At 35.1% G+C, this 13,655-nt stretch overlaps 1 protein-coding gene across 4 annotated transcripts; it reads right to left on the bottom strand.

The window, feature by feature from the left end:
- Positions 1 to 10: 10 nt before the first annotated feature.
- LOC106157124 (uncharacterized) lies at positions 11 to 13,641 on the bottom strand. 4 transcript variants are annotated; one of them, XM_013532625.3, is made up of 8 exons: positions 13,557 to 13,641; positions 8,486 to 8,535; positions 7,964 to 8,026; positions 2,250 to 4,143; positions 1,755 to 1,871; positions 1,269 to 1,469; positions 808 to 1,005; positions 11 to 452 (listed from the first exon to the last, which is right to left on the bottom strand). In XM_013532625.3, exons 4-8 carry the CDS (start codon positions 3,924 to 3,926, stop codon positions 291 to 293), a joined length of 2,355 nt encoding a protein of 784 aa, XP_013388079.2. In that variant the 5' UTR covers positions 3,927 to 4,143; positions 7,964 to 8,026; positions 8,486 to 8,535; positions 13,557 to 13,641; the 3' UTR covers positions 11 to 290. The 4 variants fall into 4 exon arrangements, with proteins under 4 accessions (XP_013388079.2, XP_013388081.2, XP_086852546.1 ...); XM_013532627.3 differs by lacking the exon at positions 808 to 1,005; XM_086996420.1 differs by lacking the exon at positions 13,557 to 13,641 and having other exon boundaries at positions 8,486 to 9,188.
- Between the last annotated feature and the right edge of the window lie 14 nt (positions 13,642 to 13,655).

The following is a 13,655-nucleotide window of genomic DNA, read 5'->3' as shown; positions in this document are numbered from 1 at the left end:
AAAGGTGTAATCAAGTCATTTAAGTACACAATTCAATCCATTTGTGCAATTTCTCACAAATATATTTTAACATAATCAACTCATTCCTGGTAACGGTTTAGCTGAGGTAGTACAATGCATGTATTCATTACATATAATATATCATGGTTCAAGACCCATTGGACAGATGGACCCTTTTACCAACACATACAATAGCACTTCAAACCTAAAAGATGTAAGTGTGAAAAAGAACCATAGATTTTTAAAACAAACTGTCCCATGTGGTTCTGGGGAGCTACCTCCTATTATTTTCACAAAGTAGAGACTTTCAACTCAGCAGAATACTTGTTAGGACCTTTTCTTTCCACTTTTGGTGAAAAATCATCCTCCATCTCCATCTGTTCCAAGGGCATATGCTGGTGATCATGAAATTCAATACTCATCTCCACATCTGCCATGGAGGTGGACCCGGGCTTGAGAAAAAAAAAAAAAAAAAACATTAGATTTAAATTAACCCAGTTGGGGAACATTTGATAAATTTCAATCAAGCACCTGCAGATTTAGTTTAAGTGAAAATACATCTCTGGGTGTCAAAACAAAGGAGTGTGCCTTACAAAATTAGTGCAGGATATCTCTCAAGGAGATGGTAAGATTTAAGATAATGATAAAAAACCCACATATTGTCACTTTCAAGTAGCACTGTTATTTACTTAATGACTATACATTTCTATCACTCTCTTGAAAAAAAATAATGTACATATGCTAAAAGATTTTAACAAATCTGGAAACTAATTCTTCAATGCAGAGTAATCATATTTGTAAGCTTACTCTGCAATGCACAGGACTTGTAGAATTGACACAGATAAAATTGGCAAGACACTGCTTTTGTTCAATGTCAGCAGAGGGGTTGCTGTTCAAGCTATCAGTAGAATATGTGGAAAGAGGACGTTGAGAGGAAGGAAGAGATATCTGAGGAACTGCCCCCATGTCAGCTGCACTGTGACCTTTGGTGCCTTTTTTGACCTTCTGAGAACAGACAGACAGAGGTAGAAGCAAGGAAATAAGCACACAAAAGGTATTAAGATCAAAGAGAAGACTGCAAATATATGATCTGTTGAATTTGTACAATCTGGATTAAAAGTTTCTGCAAATAGTTACTGTTACTAATTGAACAATACACTTTAAATGCAATTTTAAATTTTCAGAGCAAAAAAAAAAAAAGATGTCCAAACAACCAATGTATATTTTACTAAATTAATTAAAATCTTTCAAAATAACAGAAGAATTACATTTGTTTCATCATTTGTACTGTTGGAGCTTTCCCGTTTTTTCTTGGTCTGAGACAGTAGTTCATCAAATTCCTTCTTCAAGACTTCCACCTGCTGGGCAAGCTGCTCCCGATCACCTGCGTATTCACTGTCATCTGCTGTCTCGTACTTGGCCTTTAGAGATGTCAGTTCAGACTGGATAGCACTGATACGTGACTGGAGCTGTGGCAGAAGTAAAAAAAAATTGTCTCCAGGAAGAACTTTCAAAGCAATATTAAAGTTTGTTGAGTTATAATATCCCTCCTCTTTCTTATTAAATATTTTATTTGTGCATTTATCTAATTGAAATACTGTGATCAGCATATTTTGCACAAACTGTTTCAAAAATAACTCTGTACAAGAACTACTTTTCAAATTGTGACTAAAACAGTTCCAGCTTTTTTCTTCTACATAACGTGTGATGTTAAACTTTCCCAATCTCAGTCAAAGGGGGATGCTATTACTCACCTCTTCCATTGTTGGCTGCTTTGCCTGGTTTACTATTGAAGCTCCTAAGACAAAACTAGGATTACTGTGTTCTCCAGGTAAACGACGGTTAGCAACCATGCTCTCCAGACTGTTTATCTGCATAGAAAATAAAGAAAAAAAAACAGCTGATGTAATATTCAACAACATAATTCCAGCCTAAAAATAAAACAAAGATAAAACTCTTACCAAATGACACCTTTTCTGATCTCTTTTCTTAAATTTATCCAAGCAAACTTAAGTTATATACTACAACTCAATATCCAAAGTTATTCTATTTTCACCACCACAACAGCAAACACACCTGTATGCCTGAAAGTTACATGTCAGGTGCTGCATTAAACAGTATTTAAGTAGTCATTTCATCAACAATGCTACATAAGAAGGGTAAAACCATTAAAATGCAGTATAAAACATGTTACATACATTGGTGATCCTCTTCTAATTAAAACACAGTAAGGTTACTTATCCCCTTACCTGTTGTGACAAGTACTTTGCAAGTAACTTAGGGTCAGGCACCACTGCTTCATCAGCCAAGATACCAACTCTTATGTCATTTCCATAGGTGAAAAATGAAACCGAGAGTCCAACACTGCTCCTTGTTGGAGTCCAATATACTATACTCTTCACCTCTTTAGTAGCCACTTTCATTTTCTGGTTAGGCCCTGGCAGATTTGATACAATACAGGATGTCTTTCCTATAATAATGTCCTGCAGAATGTTGCTGAGTTTCAGTGGTAAAATATAACATAAATTCCACCATACCACATACAAGATCACAGGCAAAGCAGAGTCTCGGGTTTGCTCCATCATTTGACTAAGATCCCACAGCCTCGGTATGGCCCCCTCCGTGGACACAGGTAATTGTACGGGTACATTTGCATATATGTTGCCCATAACCAGGTTAAAGTTATCATTTTCTCTTAAATCTACAGGAATGGTGGCTTTGATATCTGTTGGCAGGTTGTCACCTAAAGACTGGAGGTAAAACCTTATCCCCCCTGCAGTCACAGATAAAAATATATCACCAAGCTTGGTTCTTGTTATTTGCTGTATTTTATTGGCTGCAAACAAACTGAACGGTTCTGTCCAGATGGCAATTTTTTTCCCTGATAGTTTCCTCTTTAAAAGTTTGTTTTTATCTTTACGGCCAAATAAACAAGTCAAGAAACACAGCGGTCCAATCACAAAAGACCTTAAAACGTTGAACATCACAGATATACTTCCAAAAGGAGCCTTGAGTTCTAGAGTAGACTGGCTATCTGAGACAGCTCTGTGGAATATCTTCACTAATGATATCCCATCAGATAGACTTGGATGAGTTCTCAGCAATAAAATCATTTGTTTCTTTTCTCCAAAAGATTCCAGCACCTGAATTTCCCACAGTGGACGTTCAAATGAAAGTTGCATAGATGACATGTGGGATATGTACTCCTGAAGGTCTTTGCAGTCTTTGATGGTGCTAGGCATTAAGCGTATATGGTTTGATATATTGAAGTCTAAATCGTCCATCCAAACATATCCACAACACAAAGAGACTACTTTCTGTTTAAACCTTGGGTAGTACAACCTGCCATTTTCATTTTGTGCACATATCAGTCTGGAATTGATGATATCCCTCAGTCTACCTATTTGTAAACCACCTTCCAACACCAGCATAGTTTGAAAAATGGCCTTATTTTCTTGAGTTTCATGCAAAAGCATAACATCTGAATGAGACAAGCGCTCCTCCTTGTAACATCTGCACGTTCTCGCTGAGCAGCAAAATCCACACGCATCTAAACTGTGCTTTACTGCCATACCCACAGGTAGCATGAAGCATGTTATCCCAAGTATAGGACAGCACACGATGATTGCTGCCAAGATATAAATGAAAGTCACTGCCATGAAGGCCAGCATACTTTGCTGCGCTGTGTGCACAATTCTTTTATAAGGAGTGTTATGTAGCCTGTTCACAGGATTTTCTTCCCCTGATGCCTCTGAAATATCCGAGAATTCCTTGTCAGCCACATTGACTCTGACATCCAATGAGTGCCTTGTACTGCCACAGGTGGCTTCTTCTGGACTATCATTAATACTATATTTAGCACCAGGCCGTTTAATGCCATGATTTGGCAAAGGACTAGTGCCTTTTACAGCAGAACTTAACTCCATTTCTTCAGAGTTGCTTGTGCTTTTCTGCAACAATGATCATGGGCATTCATGATTATGTACAAAACAATCCATGGTACAAAATGAGGCATCAACATGTTTCTCGCTTGTCACCGTCATTCTTCATTCTTGGTAAAACATTGTGGCCTTGAAGCTGATTCCATACAAAATGCCAAACCAGTTTTGCCATCTTATTTGTCTTTTTGTGGATTTTCAATTCCTGTAAGGAAAAAGTTTTGAAATATTTAGAGATCACCTGTCAATATGCTTTTGAGGATAGTTAATAATTCATGGAGCACTAATACAACTTGGTATCTAATTCTACAGATAGATTTCCACTGTGATACCAAATAATGATTAAAAAAAAGTACTAACAAATAAGTAAGCAGCATCCTCAATGAGCAAATGAATAGATGAATAATGGCTTCTATAGAGGGGGTGCAATCTCTCATATTCAACAGAATTCAGTTAGAATTAAAGCACTCCATCCAAAAATTTGTTCTAAATTAGGTTGTGGGCATTGACAACAACAACAACAACAACAACAAAAGAAAATAAACAGGACCAAATTGCTACTGGATGACTCTAATAATCTTTCTCTTCTCTACAACTGAGGCCCTTTAGATTAAATTAGTGTTCAGCTTTACGTGCCAGGCATGTGCATTGCTTGTGATCCCCAGAAGCTATCTAAGACACTATTGATCTGTTTTCCCCTATGAACCATGATCTAGAAAAGCAATAAGCCTACTCATCTAAGTCCCTCATTGTCAAGATATGGTTTGCATGGATTGCATGATTTAATCTGGTGCACTGAAACAATATGGCATAAATCTTGTCAATTTGATAGTCAACACATGCAATTGCTGCAAAATTTTAATGGCTCAACCATGAAAAGTTATATTTCGCTTTCTATTAGCATTTTTTAAGTAAGTAATTTTGGGTACTGCTACACCCATGAAGTGAAGTAATAGATAAAAGCTTCATACTTTGAACACAAAAAATAAATATAGATTAAAAAAACAAACAAGTTGCTATGATTGTCTTTATAATTACCTAAATCTGCAATAATTCAATGAGAATTTTATCTCACTCCCATGTAAAGCAATTCTAAAAGTAAAATGTATATTTCCTTTCTGTCTGACCTTTCAATTTTTTCTTCCCCCCAGACACCAATACCTTGATTGGTTTGATTTCCTGCAAATTTCCTTGTAGATAAACATATTTTATATTGGAAATTGTTTTACAACCCACATGCATACACTAAAATAGCACGCATCCTCTACTTGTTGGCGCCAGTGTTGAATGGGTGTTCATTTCCCAAGAGATATGCCAATAAATATGATAAGAATGCATTCAAAATTAATTGTGTCAACACTGTGAGGCAAGCAGAGTATCATAAAAAATGCACTTTAGCTAATAAGAGCAACTCACAGATGGGGCTGAAATACAAACATACGTGGTTTGCAACCTTTACCAATTCAAAGAATGGAAAATAAATGATTGCAAACTGAGTATATGCAGATTCATTCTGAAGACTACCTCCTGGAAAATTGGTCAGAAAAAGTTCACCAATGGCTGTGACAGATAACCTGTACATATTATGTACCATGCATGGTTACCAAACCACTAGAAAGGATTACATTATGATAATACTGTGCTGACCTTATGTTTGTAATTCTTGGATACATCTACAGGATGCAGGTAGGGAAATTGATGCCATGTGCACGATACAATAAGTGTAGATATTAAGAAGATTACAAAGGAGTCATCTTTTGTTCTCAAGGGGATTTTCATATTATTGCTGGCTTGAGACTGATTTTTGTATTTCCCTATTGTCTCCATATCAATCAAAAATTGCTTCATATCAGAAACAAAACAAGATAAGTTCTGCGTTGTGACTTGCTCACGAGAAAAATAGAAAAGGCATATGACAACAACACAAAGACAGTGTGAAAGTTTTACAGCAGATCTAAAATCTTTAGAGAGAAAGTTTGACCATTTCGTCGACTGTTGTCAGGGTTTTGTCTGCTCCCCCTACTTTGACTTTTATCACAGTATCAACTGTTTGTTAGCCATGGCAACAAGACAATCCAATTCTATGTTTTCATGGGCACCATTGGTTACTTAGTATATTCCGAACTTAACAATTTACTCTTAGACCCCATTCCCAGAGATTAGATCGATCCAACTAGATCGACCTAACTCCATGGGGGTTCACGCTAAATAGCTGTCAGCCGAGCGGGCACGAAAGTTAATTACCTCCCTACAGCTTGTAGTAGGTGGGACGGACATTTAAGCCGGATTATCTGACAGTAAACTAGTGAGACTCCCCACGGGGATAGAGCAATCTAAAATCTATGGGAATGTGCCCTTAAAGCAGACAGAGGGAATTATTAGTATATATACCTGTGTTTTAAGTCATTTGAATTTTGATAATCTTTTTAAAGAGATGAAATATTTCAATGCTAAGTTATTTGTATCATCTAAGCAATGAAAAAATGTAATGCTATAATTACTAAATCTAAAAATACTTCCACCATAGAAGCCTACCTTGAAATTCAATTGATGCTATGGTGGGTTTTATATTGCTTAACTTGGATCAATAGCATCTTGGGGGAATTTATCATAAATACAATGTTATGCATTATTCAACATTATACCTTACTGTACTTGGTTGATGCTGAAACCAAATAAGAGATTTAAAGAATTGGATGCAACTGATATATCAATATGAATATTTTCAGGCAAGGTAAGCTGAACCTGTGATCAAGTCCTAAAAGAAAATTCACCAAACTATTCCTCGTATATTTTTAATGAAGGAAACAGAAACAAAAATTACCTAGAAAAGACTTTCCAAAACATTTCCATTCCTATTTTTCACATTAATTCCCTCTCAAACCATAAATTGCAGGACTATGTACTGATCAGCACATTAACAGACATTTATAGATTTATGACATATTTCTAGGCTGCTATGATTGACCTAATCAAGATCCTCTGCCCAACCAATGAAGTCAACTAGCCCCAAACAAACTCAGGATACTTATTAAATGTGCTGTTTAAATAGTGATTTTATACATATACTGCCATTTTCACACATAAATACAGCTCTCAGTCTCTGCTACAGACGAGCATCAGTGGGTTTTTGTCTAGCTGTATTTTACCAGAGGTAAATACCGCATGCAGCATTTTTTTTCTGTTTTTATAACTGTCATTGTAATGATTGCAATAACCATCCAATTATAGAGGATTGCTTTACAGAGAGTAGAAATGAGTGTTAGCAAAATGACTGAAAGTAAGATGACATGAGGAATGTACATGATTGACAGCATCGTGAAAATGACACACAGAAACTCAAATACAAGGGAGCTCTGTATGAAAATTTGAAAGTGTGACCAAAAACCTATATGTGTGTGAAAACACTAAATATATCTGTATTTTTGTGAGAATTACAGTGAGGTGTTTGGAAAAATTGCTTTACAGTTGGCCAGTTGGGTATCTAGACCTGAAATTAAGACAAAAACATGATACATGTAGATGGCATAACATGACATGAATTTATTCATGACATAATTCTTTCATTTATCAATACCTTAATGGTAAATGCAAAAGAGTTTTGCAAGGTTTCACATGATCACGGTCAGGTTACCACGTGCACACAGATGTAAGTTGTTACTGCTATGAAAATAGTAACAGATATCGTATGTAAGCATACAACATCCGTTAAATGAAGTTTTCTTCTAATCCAAGGAATATGGAAATAATGTACACTGTTAGAGGATTTGGGTTAAAGATGACTGACAGTCTACAACTCATCAAATGACACACAAATGACTGCTGGTTCATCTTTTATATCTTCTTTATATATGTAAACATAAAATACAGCTGAGAGGTTTGATTTTGCGTGATAAAACATAGGAAATGAAATGAAAGGTAGTCAATGCCACTGAATACGTAGAGGAATTTCTGAAAACCTACTCACTTGTATCGTGTTAATGAAAATAAAATGATGACCAAAAAAGGATGTAAAAGAAAATTACCTGTTCGACTGTGATTCTTGGTATAACAAACAATGCCCTGGTCCTGTTAATGATATCATTTACCTGGAAGATTGCAATAAAAATGTAATCACTGCAGTAAACCAAGTTTTGAAAGTAGCACGCTAGATGAAAATGACAATACCATTAGAAGTCACGCAAACAAAATTACAAACAATATTCAATCAACTGAATCATGCAACTGGGCAAGCACACTGATTGACTTACACTACTGAAAATTTAGTTACGATGGAGACTAAAAACCTTGCATGTTCATGCATGTTAATCACCTTTGCAACACTCTTGCAACGTAATTATATAAAATATGATACTTTGTTCAGTGTGCACTGATGTTCTTGCTGCATTTTTTCTTTGAGGTTTCATTATCATCTCCTCTATCATTTTAATGAAATGTCTAAACTCTCTATATCGTGTATATACATGTGTGTGCACATATACACATTTCAGTATACCTTATGACAAAAAGTAACTGCTAAAATCTGACAATTTGAAAAATAAACTTACCTCAAAAAATGAAACAGTCTTTTATTTAGACAGTATGCTTGAACTTGTTGCTAAAATAGAAACAAGGCAGCAAAGCTGTCAAATGTACAGACAAAAAACAGGAAATAACTATGCACAAAATAGGCTACTGTCAATTCTGATGCAAAAGTACATTATGTTAAACTGCAAATTCAACATCAAATTTTAATTATGCTCAAGCAGCACCCAAAATTGTGTTTTCTTCTATTCTGATGCAATATTACATAATGGTTAACAGCATAATGACCGTCAATTTTTAATAATAAAATATACATGGATTTTCAGAAAATGTGACTAGCATGGGTCTTCAAGCCCGTGGAACTTCAAAGTTACACCTTGAAAATGCCAATATGTGAAAAATTAAATTTTCACAAAAAAACTGTTTAACTGGCAGTAAGAATTACCAAACAGACTGCATTGCCTACTGAAGCTGTATTTTAGTCCCATGTTTCTTTCCTGTAAGTTTGAGAACAGTAAGTGACATGGTTTTTCTTAAATGGTCATCATGGGGGCAGTGCCCAAAAGAGTTTTTTTTTTTTCAAATTTTGATGCAATATTACATAATGTTTAACAGCATAATGATGAGTATTATGGATATTCAGAAAATGTTACTAGCAAAGGTCTTCAGGCCCATGGAACTTCAAAGTCACAACTTGAAAATGCCAAAATGTAAACAAGACAGCACTGTTCTAAATTTTTAACATAAAACAAAATTAACAGTTTACTGCCGTTTTTATATGATCAACTAAATAAATTGATGAGATGGGAAAAATATCAATAGAGCAGTGTTAAATGTCCAATTTCTTCCATTCTGAGATTCTGAACATAGTGAATGTCAATGATTGAATCTGACAAACTGCAATGATATGAGTTTATTTCCATTTTTTGAAACTTTATTACACAATACAAGATAACAAGTTTACCATCATTTTTACATATGTTGTAAAGATGCAGGAAATGCCAAACAAACACTTTTACTTATCTTACTAATTAAATAATGAAACATGCATGTTAACATGCCTAAGAATTAAATCTGAGGAAATGTGAAAAAACAGCATTTCTTCAAAATAATGGCCCAATTAAGCTGATTTTTAAACTCAACCTGCGTTTTAGCAGGAATGACCACTCCTGTGAGTTTACTGACAATTGGCCTATCTGTTTTTCTTATTTTGTGTTTACAGTGTTGCATATATGCTGAAAAGTGAAAAAAAAAAGCATAACTAAAATAGTGGCCCGATCATGCCTATTTTCTAACTTGACCTGCGTTATAGTAAGATTGATTACTCCTATGAGTTTCATGACAACAGGCCTAACGGTTTTCCTTGAAATGTGTTTACAGTGTTGCATATATGCTGAAAAGTGAAAAAACAGCATAAGTTCTACAATAATGGCCCGATCATGCTGATTTTCGGACTTGACCTGCGTTTTATGGATATTCATCAGCTCTGTAAATATACAGCCAAAAAGTAAAACTGCCTTCCACTTATCGCGTTTACAATGAAAGTGCACGGCGACAGTGACAGTGACAGTGACGGCAACGCCAGCCACGACAGACGCAGGTGATGGCAATATGTACAGACACATCTGTACATATTTACTGTACTGTTTGAGAACAGTAAGTGACATGGTTTTTCTTAAATGGTCATCATGGGAGCAGTGCCCAAAATAAGTTTTTTTCAAATTTTGATGCAATATTACATAATGTTAAACAGCTTAATGACCATCAATTTTTAATAATAAAATATTAGTATCATGGATATTCAGAAAATGTGACTAGCAAAGGTCTTCAGGCCCATGGAACTTCAAAGTCACAACTTGAAAATGCCAAAATGTAAACAAGACAGCACTGTTCTGAAATGTTTTTTTTCCATTTTTAACAATTTTTTTAACATAAACAAAATTAACAGGTTACTGCCATTTTTATACGATCAACTAAGAAAATTGATGAGATGGGAAAAATATCAATACAACAGTGTTAAATGTCCAATTTCCTCCATCCTGAGATTCTGAACATAGTGAATGATTGCATCTGACAAACTGCAATGATATGAGTTTATTTCCATTTTTGACACTTTATTACACAATACACGATAACAAGTTTACCATCATTTTTACATAATCAACTAACAATTTTGTAAAGATTCAGGAAATGTCAAACAAACACTTTTATGTATCTTATTAGTAAAATAATAAGACTGTTAACATGCCTAAGAATTGAATCTGAGGAAATGTGAAAAAACAGCATAACTTCTAAAGTAATGGCCCGATCATGCCGATTTTCGAACTTGACCTGCGTTTTAGTAAGATTGATTACTCCTGTGAGTTTCATGACAACAGGCCTAACGGTGTTCCTTAAAATGTGTTTACAGGGTTGCATATATGCTGAAAAGTGAAAAAACAGCATAAGTTCTACAATAATGGCCCGATCATGCTGATTTTCGAACTTGACCTGCGTTTTATGAATATTCATCAGCTCTGTAAATATAAAGCCAAAAAGTAAAACTGTCCTCCACTTATCGTGTTTACAAGGAAAGTGCACGGCATCGGCGACGGCATCGGCATCGGCATCGGCATCGGCGACGGCATCGGCGACGACAGACGCAGGTGATGGCAATATGTACAGACACATCTGTGTCTGTACATAAAAATAGCTATATGAATACATGATATGTGTGCCCTTGCTCATGCACTTGTGCTTTGCATTTAAGACACCTGCTTGGTCTAAGACAATGTTCTGTTAACACTTCTTAATATGCCATACAGCAAATCCATATGTAAGCAGCCTATGAAAGCCCCACTTACCTGTTTCATTCTCTAAACACCTATAAGATGGTTGATATTATAAAACCTACCTTTAAGCATTTCATATGAAATCACTTGGCAGGCAATTATCTAGAGCTTCCACATATCCTTGAAACACTTTCTATAAAGCATAATATTGATCCATGACTTTATTTCTAAACAATAATTACAGCAAGCACACAATACCATCAGGCAATACAGTCCAGATAATATCAGGCCAGACTGCATCAGTCTAAAAGCAACCGTTTAATATAGCAGTTAAGGCACTGACAGCAATGGGATTCAAAGAGAAATAATAACAATAATAAGAGCAATCACCTCTACCATTTGTAACATATCTACAGCACTTCTCTATCAAATAATTGACAAATAGGCAATATCAACACTCACACTAAAAAAAAAAACAATTACAGCTACATTTGTGTTGTATCCATGGAAACTGAGTTCTCAGAATAGCAATTCTGCTATTCAGGCTTCTGCATTATACCTTCTTACAGATATATGTATGCTGGAAATGTGCCAGTGTAAATCTAGCTAAGAGATTCTTGCTAGACCAGAAACGAAAGATCAGAATATTTGGTCTGTGAACTGGGTGATTGTCTTTGAGCAAGTAAAGGTCTATATTATTTAGATCTGTTCTTCAGGTAACCACAAACAGTTTTCTATGGAATTACTTGTAAGAGTGTAGCTTAGGTTGAAAGTTATCTGTGCACTGGTGTAGGTTTCTTCTCCTGATGTGGGATTAACTGACATTTTTTTTTTTTAGTATTTTAAGCCAAGCATATTTCTTTTAAGTTTTTTTCTTTCTGCACACTGCATGTTGGATGTCAGTTAATTATAAAACCTATATCCATTTTAAATAGAGATCTAAATCAAATAAAGAAATATTGGATTACATATATTTACTTGAATAAGGTCACAATTAATTTGGAATAATAATATATGTTCTTCATTTTATCGTGTTTGTGATGACAGTGCACAAAATACTTATTGTCAATTTTAACGCAATATTACATACAGTAGAGTGATATCTTATAGCATAATCGCCACTAATTTAAAATTAAAGTTTGAACTACCAATACATTAAGAAAATGTAAACCATTAGCACTGCATGAGCTTCAAACCCATGGAAATGCAAAGTTACATCTGGAAACTGCCAATTTTTCAAAAAAAAAAAAAAAAAATCCATACAAAACTTAATACTTCAATAATAACAATTTTAAGAGTAAAAAATGCAGGAAAGTGAACAGAAATACCAAGGGCAATGATGACAACATTAGCTACAGCAACATCAGGTGATTGCTATATACTTGGACACATTGTGTTATAAATAAAAATATTAATCATCTCATCTCATTCACCCTGATCAAACCAGTGATGTTAGCAAAAAAACTCAAGCTTTCTCCCATTGTACCTGGGTAGTAAATCATTTCAAATATAAGTCCCTTAGTATCAGTTCACTCCTCAGTTTGAGAGTGTTTCAGTCTTTTCATTCCTGCTGTCTTGGGTTAATAAAATGTCAAAGCACTTAGGGACACCAATTGCAAGTAACATCACATAAACAAGAGTTTGAAGCACAGGGTAGAATAAGGCGTTACTTGTGCAGCAAGTAAGGCCTAAAACTGAGGCAATGCTAGTAGTTGCCTAAGTTTGCAATAAAACTGGAATAAAAAAGATTAAAACTTTATCAAACTATAATGTTTGAACTGATAATAAAGGACTTTATATACAAATTATATAATACAAGGTGTGACAGAGGACACACAGTTTTGCCATTACATGGATATTTATAGCCTTGACAGTTGAAACACAGGTTGTATTGAGGCTTTATCTAGCATATAAGACAAAAAAAATTGGCAGCGCTATGCACATGTACTTAGCAGTAGCCGGTTCCGCATAAAAAAGGTCATCAAAATTATAAGTTACATGTACAGTATATCTATATAATTTGTTTGAACTTCAAATAAGTATTTGGTGCCCATTTTGACAATGAATACGAATATGGACATTTCACTTCGTAGATTACACATCTGATATCTGGAGACTAAATAGGTGAACAAGCCTTCCCTGTGAAATTGTGCAGGTTTAATATGGACGTACACGTACTGTGAACTGTACCCTACAGGTCCTTTCAGAGGACAAGAGATCTATAAAACGTACACTAAGTTTAGCAAGTTTTTCTATGGATATGGGTATAGCATTAGGCTATAGCTGTATATTCTTGATGCAAGTAAAACAAATAACAACTTACTGACAAGATACTATAGTGTTGTTGCCAAACACCTGCCCCCACTCACGAACCAGGAAAATAATAAACCCCCGAAAACGAGGCCTTGGCATGCACATTACT

This window comes from Lingula anatina, chromosome 1, assembly GCF_051362555.1.
Source record: "Lingula anatina isolate TDL-2025a chromosome 1, LinAna3.0, whole genome shotgun sequence".
NCBI classification, from domain to species: Eukaryota; Metazoa; Brachiopoda; class Lingulata; order Lingulida; family Lingulidae; genus Lingula; species Lingula anatina.
The sequence above is the reverse complement of the archived record's forward strand: the minus strand, read 5'-3'. Positions and strand labels throughout refer to the sequence as shown.